This window comes from Pempheris klunzingeri, chromosome 21, assembly GCF_042242105.1.
Source record: "Pempheris klunzingeri isolate RE-2024b chromosome 21, fPemKlu1.hap1, whole genome shotgun sequence".
Classification (NCBI taxonomy): Eukaryota; Metazoa; Chordata; class Actinopteri; order Acropomatiformes; family Pempheridae; genus Pempheris; species Pempheris klunzingeri.
The window spans coordinates 7726729-7748378 of NC_092032.1; the positions used below are offsets into that span (position 1 = coordinate 7726729).

Consider the following 21650-nt stretch of genomic DNA (forward strand, 5'->3'; position numbering starts at 1 on the left):
TGTTACCCCGATACAAGTAATGGCATACAAAAGTTAACCAAACATATCACACACTGGGCTTATGATGAAGTCATATCACAGAGGGACACCATGAACAATGCAAATGTGAAGTAGACAAACTTGTCTTTTTTATTGGAACAGACAGGCTGTTAGTCTGCAGCGAACAAAATATGGAATTATGATGTTAGAGCTGTCCTTGTAGCCTGAAGAGCTCCACCTCTGGATAAGTGCGCACGGAGTGGGCGGTTTCAGGACACACACACACACACACAGACTCACACTCACACGTCCACGCGCGCGCGCGCACGCATATTATGGACTGCAACCTGCGGATTCCTGCTAGACTCACACACAGCCTGTAGGAGTAGGTGACCGTCACCGAGACCACTGCGGCTGTGAGAGGGTGGCTTTTCTAAGTGCGCAACGTTGAAAAATCCCATATTTTGGAGAGCAAACGATCCCGCTTGAGTAAAATGGCTTCTTTTAGAAGAGTTGTCATTATTTTATTGGTGAACTTCGTATCAGACGGTGCCTTTTGACCGACTTACTGGAGCGCTCAGAATAAAGTTTCACATGGTGCACTTTATCCTGAAGCAGCACAGCGCGCTACGGGGATCAGAAATGAAAGCAGCACCGGCACTATTTTGCGCATTTCTCCTTAGGAAGTATCTCAAATGGCTTGACACACGAGTCTTTTCTCGCATTTGATCAGCGGCTGCGACAGATACAGCGCGCTCGGGCGGACTTTGGTTACCGTTACGCACATCTTACGTTTGGATAGGCGACTAAAGCTCCAAGCCAGACACACTTGGGACTCTGGAGAGCACAGCGGGACAACACCATGACCAGCTGCTGGCTTGCCTTGGGAGGATTGTGGTGGAGCGCTTATTACTGCATGTTCCTGGTCTCGGGGAGTAACTATTCTCTGGATGGAAACAACGAAGTGCACCCGGGTTTCATCCATCGGCGGCTGCGGACGCACGAGAAGAGGGAGATGCAGAAGGAGATCCTGTCCATCCTCGGGCTGCCGCACAGACCGAGACCGCATCTGTCACACGGAAAGTACAACTCCGCTCCACTTTTCATGTTGGACTTATACAACACCATATCTAGCGAGGAGAAAAGCCAAGTGGAAGGCGTGCTGGACCGATATCAGTCCATGCGGACGACTCAGAGTCCTCCCCTGGCCACGTATCAAGAAACTGCCTTTCTAAATGACGCAGATATGGTGATGAGCTTCGTTAATTTAGGTAAGTTTCTTGATATTGTTTTTATTTTGTCGGTGATGTTTTGTGCGTAATTGCGCTCCTGTGAAACGTTTTTTTTCATTGCCAGGGTTCGGACGATGAATCAAATAGAAAATCTTACTTTGGGAGATTGACTAAAGGGTGAACAGGTGTTCGGCACCTGAAGTGGCGGGTCGCTGGGAAGAATCTTCTGATAAAATGATGTACATTTATGGACATATTAAAGAATAAAGCATTACTCATTCTCTTCTCAACATTTGTAAGCATGCTGACACCTGGATATTTGACCCAATTATTAATTTTTCCACTTTTCACTGAACACAAGCCACTAATAGCAGACACCATTACGCATGCTTAGTACTGGATCGTGAACTCGCTGTGTGACCCACAGAGAGGACAAATACTCCCTCATCTCCTCTGTGGCTTAGGAAAACTGATGAGGTCTGTATTGTTTCGGAGTAATTTATTGTTACACGTCCTCTCCGGGTAGATTGGCCGCCCTCGGCTCATTGGACCGAAATTCTGTGGTCAGCCTTGCTGTGCAATCCGCTCCATGATTTATGTCTTCGCGGGAAAAATAGACCTAGTACCCTCAGCAAACCATCAACCACCACCGCTGGTATTTGTATATAAAGGCCTATTCCTGCCTTTGACCTCCATCGCAGCGAGTTGCGGTTTCCGTGCGTAAATTGCGTCGCATTGTTTGTGTTACCCAAGCAGATTTGTCTTTAATTAGCTCCAGTGATGATAAAGAGGGACACTTTAATCATAACGAGTTTGGAACATAAAAGCCCAAAGGCCTTCCTTCCATTAGCAGCTCCAGTGTTTACTGGGAGACTCTAAACAGAGCGCCTAAAGATAAACAGAGGCGCTGCCAGAGTTAGACGCTGGTGGACAAGGAGGCTTAAAACCAGATTGATTGTCATTCTCCTTGGGAACTAAGGGCATTGTCATGATCCGACCATGAGAACAGTAGGACTGTATCACTGCTGAAGAATGTAGTCTCACGTTTCTCTGACTTTAGCTTCTCTTGAAACAGGAAGTCCTTCAAATATTTCATACCTCCCCTTAATAAAGTGTTTAATAGTCGCTCAGTACCACACATGAAGAAGAGCTCTAGGATTGGGGTTAGATAAAGCAAATGTTTCTTTACTCCTTGGTCCTGTGAGTATTGGTGTTGCAACATGTAGTGATGAGAACCAGATATTCAGACAGAAGGAGGCAGTCGTTTTGGTCTTAAATATCGAAGCCCCTCTGTTGGCTTCTGTGTGGGTGTGTGACGGTGGTGGCGTGGTGTTTGTGTGTCTGTGGTTTCGGTATTGCTGTGCTGTGTCAGTTTGGGTTTATACTCCTGGGCTGTTGCACATCTGGCTCTCCACTTTGATTAATCACGTCCTGTGCATCTTTTGACGATTCCCTCAGATTTCTTAGGTGACCGGGGGATTAGGTTGCCATCTCCTCCAGCCGTACACAGAGTCCTAACCGCCCTGGAGGAGGGACAGCTTCCTCCTCGAATGTGATTGTAATTAATGTTGGACAGGCCAAGGCTTTCCATCTGCTTTGCAAATAAGGCCTTGCACGACTACCGTGTGTCATCGCCATCCGATTAGTTTTTAATGTGTCTCTTGCTTGCTCGGAGCGGTTTGTGTGGAGCGACTTAGAAAGCTATAGTAGAAAGAGGCCTGAAACTCTTCTGGGTGGTCCCTCTTGTTTCAAAACTGACCTAAAAATCTGGATATCATGTGTGGCCAAAGTGAAGCTACAAATTAGAATCAAGATAAATGAAAGGAAGAAAAGAGAAGAAGCCAAACAATCTGTCTGAAACAATTTGAAAAATATGGGACAGGATTAATGGACAGAGCTTGAAGCAGACTTATTCACGGAGAGGCACCCTCTTTGAGTAATCTGTGTTTGTGAAACCAAATCAAAGTAAAGATGAAATTATGCGGCTGTGTTTACACTGATGATCTGATTTAAAACTGGGCTCACCTTTTTACATTAGCAAATCCTCCCTGGGTGTAGATGTAAGAATCTCAGACTTTAAACTGACCCATTGCAAATAAAACAATGACAGTGATTTAAGCTTCGGTCTGAACTGATGTCTTTCACAGCCAGCTGCGGCGGTAGCACAGATAGAGAGCTCATTTTCTGAGGGTATTGTCTTGGGTCTTGGATAGATTTAAGAGCCCCTGCGTTACATCCAGTCTCGAGTGCGCTCGCTGCGAACCATATGCCCCCCCCCCCCATGATTGATGTAGACCTCTTGTTCACTCATCTATTCTCTTCAGCTTTCATCACTTGTTCAAAATGGCCCATTGAAAAAAGCAGAGCAAGTGGTGGAAAACTTCAAATTGGGGGACCAGAAGCATATTTTCCAGCTCCTTTTTCATCTTCATTCCTAGAATAGCACGTTCATCACTGTTTGCCTTGCGGACGTCCTGCTTTCCACTGAGGTCTAGTGAAGTGACACTGTGTGCTGAATGACTCATGCTGTGTGACACGCTGCAGCTCCAAACATGACCTGACACACAGCAGGGTCCTCGGGTAATGGCAGTAGTCCCTGTCAAAGCTTGCCTGTGGAGTTTTAGACCTCTAGTAGCACTATGGAATCACGAATGATTGGGTCCCTGTTTCGTTTGTTTGATGCATGCACACCTGAAGATAACAGCTTTTCTCTTTGCGGCTTAAACATGCAGATACACTGACTTTGAAAATGGAATCAAATTATTATACCATTTCATTTAGAATAGAAAACAAATCGCTTATCATTTAATCTTGCATTCTCATTCTCATTTAATCTTACATTTAAAAAGAAACAAATGTATTTATAGGCAGTAGTAGAGGTGGTGTTTGTGCAGAAAATCTTAAAGTCCCACTGAGAGGACTCTGTATGAGGCTGTAAGTACAACTAGATCCCATTTATATTTTAGGAGAACTCCAGCTGAGTTGCATTTAGGGGAAAAAGGATGACCTACCCTTTTCAGATGCTGGTCTCTGGTCTCAGACCTTCTATAAATCTCTCACAAGGCAACACTGTATATTGTGGAGTGAGTGGGGAGACACTGACCAGTACTGGTAAGGTGCATCCCAGTGGAAAGCAAATACAAGAGGTCAGTGCTCACTCTAATAATGAGGGATGACATATTGCTGAACAAATATCCGTAGCCACCGTGAGGGCTATAATAGCCAGCAGGGGGAAATTTGCTATTCATATCAGGTTTGGCTTTTGTGGTTGAGCTGTTACCTCGTGGTTATGGTGAGTCAAGGATGCACAGAAATGGCTTTGGTTTCACGGGTCACAGAACAGGAACTCCAAATGTTGTTCCTGTGTCATCTGCATTTAGCCGTGATGAGTTTGCTCTGCTGTTGCTCTCCCGTGCCTGCCAGACAGACAGACAGGTGTAGAGGCCTCTCTGAGCTTGGTTTGGCTCAGAGCGCAGCCAAAGCTCCCAATGCTTGTTTGCTCTCCCCTCCTTTGCTGTTTGTCTACTGGGTTCTACCAGAGGGAAGGTCCCATAATAATCCAGGAAAATCCATCCATGGTATTAGGTTTTACTTTTCCTAAAGTTTCAAATATCCTTTTATGATGAACAGGTGAGCTTGATCCTGCCCTCCTGCTTCCTGCTCAAACGCCCTATTTACCAAGTATCTCCATGTCCAGATAAGTGTTAATGAACTCTGGTTCACATTAATGTGTCTCCATTTGTATGATTGCATTAGTCTTGGTCTTCTTTGGCTGCATGCTAAAATAAGGGTTGGTGCCTCTCCAATCCGGAGGATGGATTAAATGCACCTGAAGCTGTTAATGGCTACATGCTGTTTTACACTTTATGTACAACAAACTATGACAATAACTTGGCTGATTTGGCTATGAGCAAGACAAAGGATTGTCTTAACAGCGTCCCACACGTTCTCTCACCCATACACATCATTCAGTGATTGGATTGATCAGGGATCAGAAATACTATACTTTGCTTGGTTTGCTTGTGGTGATGTCATCATAGGGGACAGGCGCTGTCATTAGCTATTCCCACAGACCAACAATCAGACTTCAAATTGGTTTTAAATGCTTCTTGGTTGCTCTCATCTTTTGTGTTTTTCATTAATATCAGATTGCTGTCCAATTCACCCAAGAAACAAAGTGGCTGCCTCTAAATGCGGTTTAAGTCATTGCGGCACAATTTAAGGTCGTTCCAGCCGTTCCAAGTTAAATCACACATGCCTCCTGTAGTTTAAATAATATTAAACAATTTTATGCTCTTGTGCACTCGTCTGTCATCATGGCTACCCTCCTTTTCTTCTTCTCCTCTGCATCTCTGCACACCCCATTGCAAAGCTGTAGCTGCGCTGTCACTAGACCTCTTACTTAAGTCAACAGCCAAGCTTTCTACCAGCCTACCTCCCACACTTTAAAGGCAAACACGCCAGAAGCTTTTAGAAGTGGGTTTTCAGGAGATTAGCTGGGTCCAGACAGCCCTGGGCTTATTCTGAAATCAACTGCCCTTATTAAATGGCTGTTTTCCTTGTCTTATGATGCCTGGCTGCATTTTTCAGTGCCTAAATCCAGGTAAGCCACTTCCTTTGCAGCGAAACGTGTCCCAAAGCCCCAGCATGATCAAATAATTAGTTGGCTTTAATCAAAGAGTCAATTGTTTGATGCAGAAGGGAGCTTTGGAAAATTTTCACTAAACCGTCTTGAAACACTTCCTGCAAAGCCTCAGAGACCAGAACAGAACACAAGACCACCCGTCAGTTCACCTCAACTTTGAGCATACCATAAACAGTATTAGCCAGAAGTTAAGCGAGGAATTCAAGATATGCTACAGCGGAATAAAGGATATTTTCTGAGACATAAACTTGGCAGTTGAAACCTTCCTGCAATGGTGAGAAAAATTATATTAAACTACAAACCTCTGTTTGTTTTCATCTGTTTACAGTATCAGATATTTCACTGCTGCTACAAGTTCACTTGAACTTGCCATGATGTTCGAGAACAGCCCAAGATATACAAATAATTCTCCTTATTGAGTTACAGTGTTTTAAAGTGCTTCCTTTTTCTCATGTTTGGATTGTATTGGTTGTCAAACTCTCTGGCAAAACACACAGCCGCCTCAAGAAACAAACAGGGTTGATGGGGGAAACATCTCCGGTTAACTGGATTATGTCTTTTCCAGTCCAGTTTTATGTCCGCCATAAAAGACTAGGTGTTACGGACAACTCTTTTGTCCGTCTGAGATTTGCAGACCTCACGGTATGTGACAGCATATGAATGTGTGTGTGTCTCCTGACAGTATTGTCCTCAATAAGTGGAGGAACTGCCGCAGCCAGCCTTTTGCTGTGGGTGGATACATACATGGAGATGTATACACACACTGGTCGACTCTAAGGTCAGCAGATAACCATTTATAAGAGAGCATTCCATTTACACTTGAAGTCATCTCTGTCACACACCCTGCTCTTAACACCCTACTACACACACACACACACACACACACACACACCTCGCTCCTCCACCTCCGCGCCCACCCACCCTGATGATATCTCTCCCTCTCACGCCATAACTCTCAGACCTGACGAGATGGCAGCTGAGATCTGGGCTAAGTAGAGATTGCACTTCTTGCCTTGTTTTTTTTTTTTCCTCTCTGTCTTCATTTCCTCGCTCCCATCCAGTCTCATGTCTTGAGTGAACATTCCAGCTCGGAGTGATAGTGGCACGGCATGGAGGAGTGTGACGAGATAAGGAGGTGAAGTGAGGTGCGCTCGCGGCTGGTAACGATCTATTGAACGGAGCCGATAACCCTGGCGGAACATCTGATTAGGGCTTGCTGCTCCCATTTATCACTTCTGGGTGCAGGCTTGGAGGAATTTGCTCTGTTTGTTCTGTCATGCTTCACCCTCCTCTCATGCATCTGTTGTTTTCACCATCTCTGTCCGTCTTTTACCTGTCTCGTTTTCTCTCTGTCGTTGCCAAATTGCCGTATGTCATCGTTCACACTTCAGCACAGAAGAACCTCAGTCTTGAACACATGCTGTGCAACAAGAAGCAGCTGATGAGAAACAGGTTCATGGCCTCCTTCAGGAGCTTGTATAAAAAGACAGCACGTGATATATTAGGCTATTGGTTCTGTATTAACCTATTGGTTATAATGTAGGTTTCACTGGCGAGTCTGCTAGTCCAAATTTTTTTTTTAGCCCTGAAAGAAAAAAATGAAAAGGCACCATTTAAATATTATGAATATTTTGAAGTCAGTAAAGTTCTTGGTGTAGTGCTTAGAAAGCCATTTGACAGTAGTGTAGTTTGAGTGTGCTAAAAACGATGAGAGACAAAGAGAATGTGTGTGTATGTATGTTTTTACTCTGACATCGCTCTTTCCTGCTAAAAGCACCGTAAAGCTGTCAGCCCTTGTCTTGTGTTTCACTGTCTATGAGGAGACCATGCAGAGGAGATCATTAACCTGGAATTAGTGTGTGTGCGGCTGTGTTTGTATATATGAAGTTTGTATATGTGAAAGAGAGAGAAGGAAACAGAAAAGCAAAGATGCAAACAAATGCGTCTCTTTGTTTTGATTGCTACAGCCCCCCCCCACTTTTGTTGAACGTTAAAAGACCTGCCGTCTGTCTTTGAGTTTAGTTGGACGTGATGCGGTTTGGTTTCACTGTAAAAACAAAATGCCACAGGATAGAGGAGCGCGTGGATGCTGTAGGTGGGATCCGTGCACGCTGTGTGATGTGAAACAGGTGGGAACCACCACACTCATGTGCTTGAACCTGACATTCAATGTCCGTTTTTAAAGACAATATATGAATTAAGCATAGCTGTGAATTTTAGAGATTAGTCACATGGTTGTTATAGTAACGCTGTCTGGCTCAAGCTTAAGTTTCACAGTAGAAATAGCACCTGTTAGAGCAAGCAATGGAAATGTTTGTCAAAGCTCGAGGAAATCCTGTTAAAGGTGGGAGATTCTACAAATTTTGGTTTTAATGAATACAAACTTCTATTCTCCATCTATTTTGAAGTAGGCTAATGACACAAAGAATCTCACCACAACATACATAAATAATTTTGCACATAGTGTAATTATCGGAAGATACACTGCAAAATTATTTACAAAAGTTACAAAAAATGAAACTGGGGGTACTATGATAACAAATCTCGCTTCCTTGCTCCCTGCTTCAAAAAGGTTTGGGAACCACTGCGTTACCGTACTTAAGTCTCTCAAACAGGAACACTTAATACTTCCTTTTCCGACCAATGGTTTCTCTGGCTTCTAAGTACTTGCTTCTAGTTCATACTTTTGACCCCATGTTGTTATTTTAAGGGTTTAGGAGGAATATTCTACTGTGCTTTTGCATTTACTTAAATTAAATTCCATCAGATTAGAATTTGTTTGTTGACGTTTAAATGCTACACTTGATGTTATGTTACACTGTACAGGAGTCAAATATACACTGGTTGGTATGTCTTTGGAATTTCTAATCCACTCCAGTGTTAAAAAGGTTGTGAACCTGTGAACCTCTGAACTCCGAGTCGGTGTGTCCTTGTGTGCCCAGTAAACTCCATCCATTATCATAATGATCCCATCGTTTGCTCTGCCAGAGAGGCTCGTTCTGGTAATGGAGATGACCGCGGCCAACAGGAATGGCGTAAATGTCACGGTAAACATTCCTGCTGTCACATTCCTCTGTGAAGCAACTGGGAAACCTGCATGGATTTATCTCTAGTAAATAAAAAAAGCAGAGGAAGAGAGAAAAAGGAGGGAAGAAAGGAAAGAAAAAAGGCACACCCTGAGGATGCTTGAGGGGCGAGAAGCTGTGGGACAGACGAACAGTGATTTAAAGCCTTTGGTGACCTTGAAGGAGCAGAGGAAGGAGGGTGTGAGTGTGTTTGTTCTGGGAGCTGCATACACACATTTATGTGTACACAAATGTCATTGTGTTTATATGAGTGCAACCTGAAGATATTTTACTGTCAGTAAGTAAAACGTTTTTTCTCTATTTCTAGCCATGCTAGCAGCATGTTGGTCGCTCAGAAATTTGGCAGAGACACTAATGTTCCCCTCAGGATGAATTCTGATCACTTTGTTGATCCTGTGGCTTTTCATCCAGCTACATCATCAAGTTAGAATTTGCCTTCCAGGAGGTATCTTGTGTTGAACTTATTTTGTCAATGGTTGTTTGGTGGGTGGTGGATGGAACTGGCTTCCCTATAAGTAAAGCTTGTGACAACCTTCTGCACAGATGTAAACCTGTTGCATTGAGTTCAATTTGTGGATGTTGGTTGGAAAAAAAGAGCAAGATTATTTTCTGCGGGTGTTTTTAAAGAATTTTTAAATTTTTAAATTTTAAATGGGTGTCAAATTGACACCCTGTGCTGGCTGCACAGCATTCTGGTCCTTTTTTTGCACCTGTCTTTGGCCAGTTCTTAGAAATTAGAACAATACACCTCTATATAAAACAATGGACCCAGAAATGTAAGGTAGATCCACAGTAGCACTATAGCTGTTTGCCAGCGGTAAGTGTGTCAGGGTGGAGTTTTCCTTAAAGGTCAGGGTCAAGGGTTAGGGAATGAATGTAGTCAAAGTCCTTACAAGTAAACAAATACAGAAGTGGCTTGGCTTGTGTGTGCCTGTGCTGATAATTGGAGTGTATTTGAATGTACTTGTTAGACAACAAGAACTCCCTCCTCATTACACAAGAAGTCTTCATCAAATACTGATGTCATAGAGAAAGCTGCGCCCCTCAGCCCCTTGCAGGTTCCCAGGCTGGTCGTCTCTCTAAAGAGGACGTGCCTGAAACAACAACCGTTGGTCCACAGTGAGAAAAAGGCCCCATGTGAGCGCAGATGCTGCTGACCCTCCTAGGCAAGAAGCCTCCCTTTCAACCGTGCTGCCGCTGACAAATTTACGAGCCCTAGGCTGACCCGCGGGCTGACTTTCCAAACATGATACTGACAGGAAAACAGTCAGAGACGGGAGGGATGGAGGGAGGCAGGGAGGAAGAGAGAGATGAGAAAAAGAGCACAGATGAGGAAGAGATGCAAGGCATGTGAATACAGATGCATGGAAATGTGTTAATCAGCGAGTAATAAACATAGAATTTTTAAATCATACAATATTCAATGATTTTGGACCATAGCATAATGAATTATTCAGTACATCATTCTTTGCAAAAAGTGGTGGAAGAACAGAGAAAGGAAAAATAGGGTGACAGCAGAAAGTGCAAGGAGAGAATGTTGAGAGATAATTAAATTGTAAATACAGAAAAGAAAGATAAAAGGACAGTCAAGTGAAAGAGAAAAAAAGGTGAAGAAAGATAGTAATTGTTGAATCTTATTGGGTTCAACAGGACACTAATATGTCCAGACTTTTGGGATTTCACTCCTATGGAGGCCACCCATAAGAAAAATGTATCCACTCTCAGTGCTGTGAGGTTTTCTTGATAAGAGGATCTTATCACTAAGGATGTGCAGGGGAAACTCTACCCAGTCCTTCCTCCTCTATGGACACTTTCCACACCTCAGAGCAGCCAGTCTCTTGGACACTATTCATTTAATTTAGGTTCAGATTCTTTACATTATTGTTGTCTCTGTTTTAGCCAGTCAGAAGTATGATGTTAAAAGATAATGTTGCTTCATGATAAGTTGAATGTCATTTTTGGGCATAATTTCTATCCTCACCAAGTCAATATCTGACATTACGGAGGATGAAAAGATAAACTGAAATTAGGGATCATCCACAATATTTTGAGTGCACTCACTTTAGAACTTTAGAACATCTAGCTGAACCTTTAGCTTATTTTCCACTTGTCTGATCATCTGGATCAGAATCAAGTTGGAATGAACCAGAAGTATCAGTACCTGTTCTATATAGTCTGATTTTGAAAGGAACCACCAAATAGGATTGAATCTACAATAACCACTCAAAATAAAAAGTAAAAATTATAACTAGATTGAAATCATAATCAATCAACATAATCAAACACACGGTGCATGAATGTGGTCTTAACTATTGCTGCAACGTCTCCCATCCATTCTAATATTTTTTACAGTAGGCTTTAAAACACCCTGCACTGACCTCGTGTTTAGTGCACGACATTATACATTCAGAGAAAAGTGTTTAGGGAACAGTTTCCACTTGGGGCCCCCCATACTGAAATAACACACATAATTTCGAAAGGTACTTTGGATGTGCATATCTGGCTTTCAGCGAAAACTCAAATAACATGAAGAAAGCCAAAGTTCTCTGCACTCTCATCTCACCAATATTGTGTTGACATCGTGGACAGAAGTATTATTAGAAACATTGATTATTTTTCTCCTGATTTTCCTCAAGGCCCACCTGCTTTTTGAATATCCAGGTATCTGGTTACCATCGCTGTTTTTGGAGCTGTGCCTGTGTGTAAAACAAGCAGTAGGTCTTACATGTAAGTCAGCCCTGGGGGGAAATTGAAGCTGGCCTAGACTGATTTATCAGTGGATCATATGCTCTTGCCTCTAAGCCGCTGAAATGCATTGTGGTCACCACGGACTTTCCAAAGGGAATCGCGCCGAGGCTTGACTGTCTTCATGACAGAGAGAGTGCAGGGGAAAGACAGGCAGACAGTGAGGTGAGGATAGTGAGATATACTGGTAGAGAGGGAAGAAAAGATGTGCAGAGAGGCAGAGATGGAAGAGACAAGGAGGTGTTCATAGTGAGAAGGAGGGAAAATGGAGTACCGCACAGCATCACAGAGTGAGCTGGCCTTCTACCTTGTGGCTGTGGAATGCAAAGCCACCAATATTTTGACTTCTCCTTTGGAAACAGCTGCGTTTCCCTTTTTCAAAGATATTTTTTCCTTATTTATCGGATCCCTCAGGAGAGATCCATCTCCTGGCCCTGACACCGGCTTCCTCCTCTAAATCTGGGACCAGACCGGCCTAGCTCAGACACACACACGTGTACACTCACACACACATGCACACCTGCTGCCCAAAAGCAGACATTAACCACAGATCACTATAGCAGGCCTTTTTACTGCCTGTGCTGCTGCACGCTGATAGAGGTACATGGACACATAACACACACAGAAATATGAGCAAACTCGGACATATAATGGCACACACATACATATAGGCAGGGATGCAAACAACTACCCATAATACCTGCAAATAGTGAATAAGCAGCCTACATTGTATACCTACTAAGGCTACCACAAACAGACACATGCCTGTGTGATCAGTATTCAGATGGTTTACCACAAAGCCTGACAGGCAAATAAAAGGGGATTCTAGACAACCATCATCCTTGTATTGACACAGCATAAATAAAATGAGGCCTAAAACCGCAGAAATGTTTTGTTTTGCTCAAAATGGACTCTCGTCAAAAACCATGGGAGTACATTTCTGTTTACGGAATATTCACTTGGCGCTGAATGGTGGCGAATCTCTAAAGCAGCCGAGGGAGCCGTTTCTGAGAAGGTCCGTGGTCACGACCCAAGAGGAAAGTAGTAAGTAGCCATCGTCTGTCTTATAAATTGCAGAGGAAATGGAGCCGAACATCAAGGACGGAGAACCTTGCAGGAAAAAGATCAGAGGTTTCTTTTTTCAAATGATCAGACCCCCTGTATGCCACGGTCACTGATTTCCCCAATAAATACTGACTTAATGGCATCTTAGAAAACTATTATGGGTCCACCTGTTGTCCTTCATTTGGGGATTTCATTTTGTGACCCAGCAACAGTCAAAAAATCCCTTTATTTTCGAATATCACTGAGAGATTTGCAGTAACTTGTGTTTTATAGCAGAGAATCGTAGACCCAGACAAACCCTCCTCCGCTGGCCACGCAAATGTTTTTCAGCTGTATCCTATGACAACCAAAAGGACAGCAAATCCTGACAATCTGATCTACTCTAAACAATGCATCTTTTAGTGTGCTCTGCATTTCAAGATTAATGATTCTGGTTTAGGATTGTTGTTGTTAGTCACATACGTTAGGCAGCAAAGTGTTTGGTGTCACTGGTTTTGTTTATTACTGCAGTGTTTGGTTGCGTTTATTTTCTTGTTCGTGTCTAAATGAAACAGCGAGTAGGATTTCTGCCAAATCAGCCCCCAAAGAGAACAAGATGTTGGAGAAAGGACAAAATGGACTCACGCACCAAACTCAAGCAGAAATCTTTTTCTTTTATCCAAACAACCCAACAAACATCATGATTCCATTGAGTTGTATTACTATTGTAATTAGAGTACACCAATTTTACTGTGACCAAAATGGCAGGACCGAATCTGTATTTTTGTCCATCGCTGAAAGATTATAAAGAGTAGAAATAACTAATTACATTACCTTCTCACACAGTAACTGTTTGGCTTTTTGCTGAACTTGGATTTGTGCCGATTAGTATAGTACTCTTTCCACCACTGAGCATTGAGAAGTCATCTGGCCTTTCCGTCCACAAGACCAAGTCTTGTGTGAAGACCGCAGATCTAAGTTGAAGCGAAGTGTAGGCCACCATTAGTCTGACCAGAGGCTGTTGTGACAGCTGCTCTACTGTAGAATTACATTTTTATTAAGATCCCATAAAGTGGAAAAAAAGATTTTCTGTGTTGTTTATTTTTCAGCTCATTTCTTTCCTGATTCAATGGAATTTCCTTATAAATATAAAAAAGATGTTGCACCATCTTTTGTTGACAGCCAATTGGCTCGAATTGATGTCCAATGAAGCGAACACTTGTTTTTACAGGGACATTTGGGGAAATCGCAACTGGCCATTAATGTCAATGAGATTTTCTATGTGGCCATTTAGGCCTGTAAGCGTTCAAACAGACACTGTACAATGCTGTACAAAGATTGATTATAGACTTGAGTGTAAAGTTTGCATGTCGACATGTACTCATAAGGCTCCTCCCTTACACTCACTTCTTGTTAATCGCATGTCTTGTTAATCCTGTAAGGTCTCAACAAATTTACAAAATTGCATTTGTGCACTGGGTCCCTGAACCTTAATGCCAAACCTCAACTCATACCCCAGTTCTAATTCTAATTTTAGTATTTAAAACACTAAGCCCAAATGACATTCCCCTTACAACCTGGGTGAAATTAGTTGAAAAACTATGAAATACTCATGACCTGAGACTCCATAACCTCAATTTCACACCCAACAAAATCATTAGGGTTTGCCATTGGTGGTTTTGTATTTCCATAGTTTTTTACCAACTGGAATTCTTAGAAAAGTCAATATGATTGTGTTTTTTCTTTGTGGTTTAGTTCTGCCGTGCTTGTTGTGGTGCTCCCTAATTCTCCTAAATGCTTTGATAACCTGCAGTAGACCATTTCATGTTTTAAAGCCGACTCAAACACTCTCCTCTCCCTTAGATGCTTATCAGGTCTGCTGCCTTTAGGGTTAGGGTTACATTTAATTGCCTTTGTTAATGGTTTATGTCATTACGGATAGTGTTTGACAAAAGTATCTTCAAGACTCTACATCTCTGCATCAGAATTACTCCATAAATTCACAAGGGTATGAGAAAACAGTCTCTGAAATTAACATTTTTGTGGGGGAAGATCCTGTGGGTCCTGGGTAGACCTGCTCGTAAAATGCACTGACCTCACCGATGATGCTGAATCTCACCCCAAACTGATCTGAAAAGTTGGCAGTCCTGTGCTACATTACCTTACTTTATATTACCTTACCTAGCCTTACCTTATGTCACATTAACTTTACATTATGTTACAGAACCATACCTGGATAATGGGGCAGAACAAGTACAGAAAAACACAAACATTCACATACTCTCTGTTAAAATGCTCCCCTGCAGTCGAGTTAGTGGGTCCCCATCTTAATCCTTTGTAATAGCGCTTGAAGAGATGGAATAAAATCTCCTATTGACACACAGGTATGACATATCCAGCTAACTGGAGGCCAGCTGAAGACTCAACAGAAAGCTGATGACTGCTACCACTCAGCTGTCAGGCCATCGATGGAAAATACTGATACTACACCGTCCAACAGTCATACCTCGGATATCTATCTGTTAGCAAAGCCCCAGCAGGAGCAATTACAGCAAATTATCCGCCTACCCTCAGGGTTAGGCACACACACAAACCCACACACATTGTGCGCGAGCTAAAAGTCTCAAAACTAGAAAAGATAGATGTGTGTTCAGACTTCATTTTATCATCTTGTATGGAATGCAGCACAGTGGTGATAGAGTTTGGGTTGGTGGGAACAAAAATCAAACTCCTCCTCTGTGGACGTGTACGTGCTTCTGTGTGTCCCGTAACAGTATGCCTGACATTATGTGTCATGGTTATGGATGGGTTTTTAGACAAATCCAAATGGTTTTTCAAGGATTATAAGGAGGACGATGGCTGTAGAAAAATAAGATTATATGGTTCAAATGGGGCCTTTGTTCCTGAGGATGCCTGTCCAGTGAGGTCATTATGTACTGTAACCTGTGGGAGGTATTGGAAGAAGAGCAGGCTGGATATCGAGGCCACCGATGTGCGTGTGTGTGTGTGTGTGTGTGTGTGTGTGTGTCAAAGGGGAGAAAATGCAATTTGAATTGTCAGACTCCCAGGGAGTGCTGTATTAGCTTGTCCTCTTTGCACTCAGATAAATGTTTTACAGTCTGAGTGTAGCTGCCTGCTTGTACTCTTGACAGTGCAAATGAAAAATACATTTTTAATTTTAGTGTTACGCCTGCCTAGTTCTGAAACCTCCTGTGTTCTGGATGTCAAATCATAATTACAAACAGTGTTAATAGTTGTAAGATGATGAATTTCAGGATCGTGTATACATTTCTCGGTCCTTTTACAATAACGGTAAATGTGGTAATTGATTCTAAATAGGCATTTAGTGATGCACCAAAATTATATTAATATTTTCAAGTCAGTTTTTTGTATGTGATTTGTTTTAGTAAATCACTGACATAATGTGTATATTTTTCCTAATGTTGTATTTTTTCATCAGTGCTATAGGCTCTATATTTCTTTATTTTCTGTAAAAGATAAAGTAGATAGTAAGTGACAGAAAGCTATTTGCAGTAATCTTGTCGTCCAAATAGTAAAATATGTAATGCTGCACTGTCTAGAACAGCACCCTAATCACAGCTGTCCTCCATCTGAAAGTTTCTATGCTTGGTAAGAATGAGGTAATAGTTTTCTCAACATTGAAAATGGCACAAATTAGTGTTTGTCTGCTTTAATTGTAATACAGTTAAATAAACAATGATTTGGGGCACTTTTCCCAGGATCTTAACAGTCTGTTGAACAAGCCAGCAACTTATATTTCCAACAACACATGAACAGACAGGTTAATCTGTCTGTAAACTGTCTTGCCGTTATGTTTCTGCACTGCATTTCCCAGAGATCCCCCTGATTGTCTTCTACAGCAACAACATAATCATCACCTCATGCTAACTACTGTGCCAGGTTCTCTTTGTTTATTCCAAACAAACCAGTTTAAAACATAAAACGCTTCACTTCCTGTGCACCAGAGGAATTTTCCCAGGAAATACACCACACACGCTGTTTCGAGCAGTAAACATAAAAGCTGTCTTGATCTCACTCTTGGTTGAACTTGTTGCTTAAAGGTGAAACATACCTAAGTTTACAAAATACCCATCCTGCTGAGCACAACACATTTCTTTGGCGTTTTTCAGCTGTCTTACAGGAGCATATAACAGTAATTAGGAATGTGTATGAAATCAGTGCACTGATTTCTGTTGGACACTGAGAGTGAAGCTGTCGGCTGCTGTTCTGTGTTTGCTAATGGGGCTTGACAGTCTGCAAAAGGGCTGATCTCACTGCCTCATATCCTTGCTATGGACTGATGCTCCTGTCTGGCCTTGAATTCTCACACCACTGACCTCTGGGACTGCGTGTGGATCACCAAGTGTGTGTGGGAATGTTAGTGTAAGCCCCTCAACCCTCTTTTTCTCACGTATGTGAAATCCTATAATGCAAGTGCGTATTTTAATTCCTCGCTTTGGTACCTGTTCATACGTCAGTGCCCGCATGTGTATAACTACACTGTATGCATGTGTGTAAGCCCTTTTAATGAAATGTTTGTGTGCCAGCATGCAATCGGACATAAACTCTCGCTCTTGCCAGTGGCCCTTGGCTGGTCCTGTGGCGCTCAGTGTGTCGGCTTTGATGCTGGGTTAGGGGAGAAGATCAGAGCACAGGATGAGTCTCCAAAGACAGACAGGCACATACACACACTCACACACCCTTGCTCAAAGTTAATGATGACTCCCAGGAGAGCCCCAACCCCTTCATCCATACCCCAGCCCCAGGAGCGGCCCTGCCAGCTGCCTGACTACAAAGACACTCAGCAGAAGGAGGAAACAGCTCCTGGTGGCAGCCAAGCATAGTGGCAACACTTTAGGCAGCTCACACCACTGCCGAGTTTGTCTGAGTGTGTGCACTGTAAGCTGCTAGTATTCACCTGCTTAGCAAAAACCAACAGCTGTCCCTGTGTTTGTCTGCATTGCATGGATGCCAAAGGTGAAAGAGTTTGAGGCATAAGACTTGTGTTTACAGCATAAAAGTTCCCCCCCATGAGATGTTTCTCTTTTTGAATGTAATAGTGGCGATTGGTGAAGATTTGTGATTGTATCAACTGCACAAGTTTCCTGTGAAAGTCGATCTGACGGGCCAAACCTTTTAATTACATGGGACTGTGGAGGAATTAACAATGAGTGGAAGACACTGATATATCTGACCTATCTTCAGAAACCGTCCAGTCAGAGAGAAAAACCAGACAGATTATGGGCTGTAATTACATAAACACAGATGGATTCTTGTCATGCCTTGGACATCCCGAACATTTTTATTGGTTTAGCCATCCGCAAATCCTTTAACAATGTTGACAGGTTCTTGATGTGCAAAATTTCAATTGAAGGGTGTTTGTGAAAATATCTTCTTTTTTATTCTTCCCCTTCCCTCGTTCACTTTTATTTGTGTTCCTCTCTCATATCCTCTCCGTCAGTGTGATGTGTTATGAGTCAGAGGAAATAGTAAATTATAGATTTAATTAGAAAGTAGAGATTTTTACGAGGGTCTTCGGGATCCAGTTTTGGCATGCTCTGCGTATAAAACTCCCACGTTGGTTATTGAAAAGATACTGGAGTCTTCACTGTACTGCAGAGAAAGGCTCCGCTTGTTTTAGGGCTACACCGGCTTCTTGTTCCCATATTAGTTCAACAAGGTCAGTGGTTCCGGCAGCAATCGCCCCATTTCTTCCAGGAGACCCTGAGTGGAAAACCTTAAACCAAACATTACCTGCTGCAAGGGCAGTAAGCCAGAGCACGAAGAAGACTTTTAAATCATATTTAGACTGTGCCTCACAAACTAAAGGTCAAGATCCACTCTTTCCTGTTGGGCAGTGTATACCCTGGGTTGTGTGGTGCATTATGGGGCAGAATTGGGAGGAGAAAAGATTGATGAGTTGGATGCGATTCTGCACCTTCTTATGTACGTCCAGTGCTAATGTTCAGCATCAGTGCGTGACATAGTGTGTTCCCGTGGATAAAAAGAGGTGTGGAGGTTTTGGCGGCCATCACTTCCCGTTACACAATCACAGTCTTTCTCTTTTCTAATAAGAAGAAGAGTTGAGGATGCATAGGCAGATTTTTTTAAGCAGCGCTAATCTGATCTGATTGCCCATTCACTTGTTATGAACTCAGTGCTGCTACTTTTTCGATGTCTGTTTAAAGCGATATGAGAGGAATTACCAGGTTGCTCTCACAAATGAAAATGCATCCTTCAGTTCAGTTTTTACAGCTACAGGTTTACTTGGTCTGGTATGACCAGTAGCTTACAGTGGCTAATGTTTGTTCAAGCTATGAAGCTTTAAATAAATAATAATAATAATAAAATAATAAAGTGTCATTACTGAGTCAGTTCGCTTACTTTATGACTCTTCTCTACTTTTGCTACCATTGCTGCTACGTTGTAGCACGTCACAGGTTCAACTGGTAACAGTTAGACCACAAAAACAAAACAAGATGTGCATACCTCACCAGTTTTGTTGTTTCCTGTTGGTTTCAATCCAGTCACTCTGTCAGGTTAACTAATCATGTCTTGAAAGCAGCTGACTCAGGTGAATCTTGAGAAATAAAGGGGAAATTAATGTGCTGCTGTCATGTAAAAGTCAGTGCTGTGGCTGCCGTTCAGCAAACTGGCTCAGCATGCCACTGTTTGAGGTTGGAGGGATTTGCATTTGTGTGCTTTACATGGCTGTAACTGTGGGAGGAAGAAAAAACCTATATGAAGCAACAGTGGCAGTATGAACTAAATCTGTAATCAAACTGGTACTTAGTAAAGCCTCACTGACAGATCTAATAAGGACTCCCTGAAGACTATTAACTGGGCCTCAGGTGCGCTTTTCTCTCTAATGTACATTCCAGCAAACATACTACAGGAAAGTCTACAACAGAAAAATAGTTTAGTATTAAAATACATTTGAAAGAAGCACTTTTGATTTGCACTTTGTGACTGTGCCACATGCCTATTCTGTTGGTTACTTGCACACACCTTTACGCCAAAAAAGAAATGCTATTACTCATCTACCTTTGAGGCTAAAAGCTTTCAGTAATCCCCTCTTTAAAATGGATGGATATTTGACAACATAATTACCTTTGAGAGAACCATCCATGAGGTTCCTTTTAAATTACTTTTACCAAACCCGAGTGTTGATGAGGGGCGAAAAAGTTTTTTGGCGAGGGAAAGTGGTCGCTGGTTGTTTTGCTCTGTGGCTGTGGGAGAGAAAGCAGGAGGGATCCAATGCAGGCGGCTGTTCGCCAGCTGTCCCTCCGAGGGATTGGCTGGGCGGCGTGAGGAGTGTGAGCAAAAGCACCGACCACTGACCACAGACAAGTCAGCCTATCAACCACCTCAGGGCCTTTCCTGCACAGCCTTGCTTTTTTCGAAGAACACTGCTATTCTCTCCTCTAAACCATTTCTTTAGTTTATTTCCTGTTTATCTTTTATATTTGTGCATCTTCATTTTTCTACTTATGGATTCCATCTCACACTTTGCTCTTTTCTTATTCTGGTACTTTTTAATCATATCAGCCAAATAGGTGATTGAATCCTCACAAACTTTCAATGCATGTCAATATGTCACTGATAGTTGTTCTATTTTTCCTCTAGAGGTTGTTGACCTCAATCACTGTCAGATTCATTTTTTGTCTCTCCTTCTGTTGTGTTTGCCTTTTTGTCCGCTCATCCGCCAGCCTCCCCCTGCACAGACAGCCTTCTGGCTCAGAGTTTCACTCACTTGTCTTTCTTTCAGCACCTTTTCCCTTTTTCCTTCCTTTTCTTCTTAAAGGCGCATGCAGTTTATAAAAAGCCAACCTGTCGCCCTGAAGTCCCTGTCTGTGATTTCAGCTCGAATAATGTAGTCTGCTGGACACCAATGCAGATTCATTGACTGTTGATTGTAATTTTTATATTACAGTAAAATTCTATATTGTTGAAGAATATTCTCTTGTCATATGAGAAAATGATCACTGACTTGGACGATTAGCCACTTTTAGATTTTTCTGCCAAATACTGACATATAGTGTGTTGATAACCACTTAGCATGTGCAGACTGGGAACATAAGGACCATATGAATACGAGTGATAGCAAAAGTTTCCCTGTGTGTGTATGTGTGTGTGTGTATGTCTGAGGGCGGAGGTTGCCATACTACCTACAGCAGCAGGAAGACGACAGCAGCGCCAGATGTTGCGCAGGTGGAAATGAGAGAACAGCTCCTATCAAAGCGTCCAAGCGAACCTGCAAACCGTCCGTCTCACTCTCTTTCTGTCACCGGCTGTCTCCGTCTCCCCTCCTCTCATTGCATCCCAGACTCTCCTCTTTCCTCTCTCCCTCCATTTTCGTCCCTTTGGTCTCTCTATCTTCCCCTCTGTGACAACTGACTTTGTCCTTTTTTCGTCTGGTCTTGTCATTTTATCCAATTCTCCCACAGTCATTTTCCCCTCCTGTGTTATTTTAACGGACATAAAGTTTTTTTATTGACATATAAATTATGTCTCTTTTGCTGTATTGCTGTTTCCATTCAGTTTCTCGTCGTCTTTCCATCTTTTTCCCTCAAAACTTCCAAGAGTTCCAAGAGACTTTCTCTACCTATATCACCATTTAAACAGTCAACATGCCCTTAACTCTCCTCTCCTTACTCTCTTACTTTTCTTTCTCTTCCTGTCTCTTGTTTCTTTCCGTATCTGGTAGCAGATTAAATCACCCAAAGTGTTTAGGTGAATCATCAGAGTAATTCCCAGCTGTTGTCAGGTTTTGTGGTTAAACCTGGCTGCCCCTGTGCGTTCAAGTGTGTAAGAATGAAAGAGAAAATAGTTGACTGGTTAAATGAACATAAAGTCAGCCATTTTTCATGTTTGTGAGTGTTTTCTCATGAACTGGGG

General features: G+C 42.5%; 1 protein-coding gene across 1 annotated transcript in view; it reads left to right on the forward strand.

The window, feature by feature from the left end:
- Positions 1-354: 354 nt before the first annotated feature.
- Positions 355-21650, forward strand: part of bmp6 (bone morphogenetic protein 6) — a 42586-nt gene continuing 21290 nt past the window's right edge. Inside the window, exon 1 of the mRNA XM_070852597.1 lies at positions 355-1250. Within this exon, the coding sequence (XP_070708698.1) occupies positions 842-1250 (409 nt within the window). The 5' untranslated portion in view covers positions 355-841. The remainder of the gene's footprint in view (positions 1251-21650) is intronic.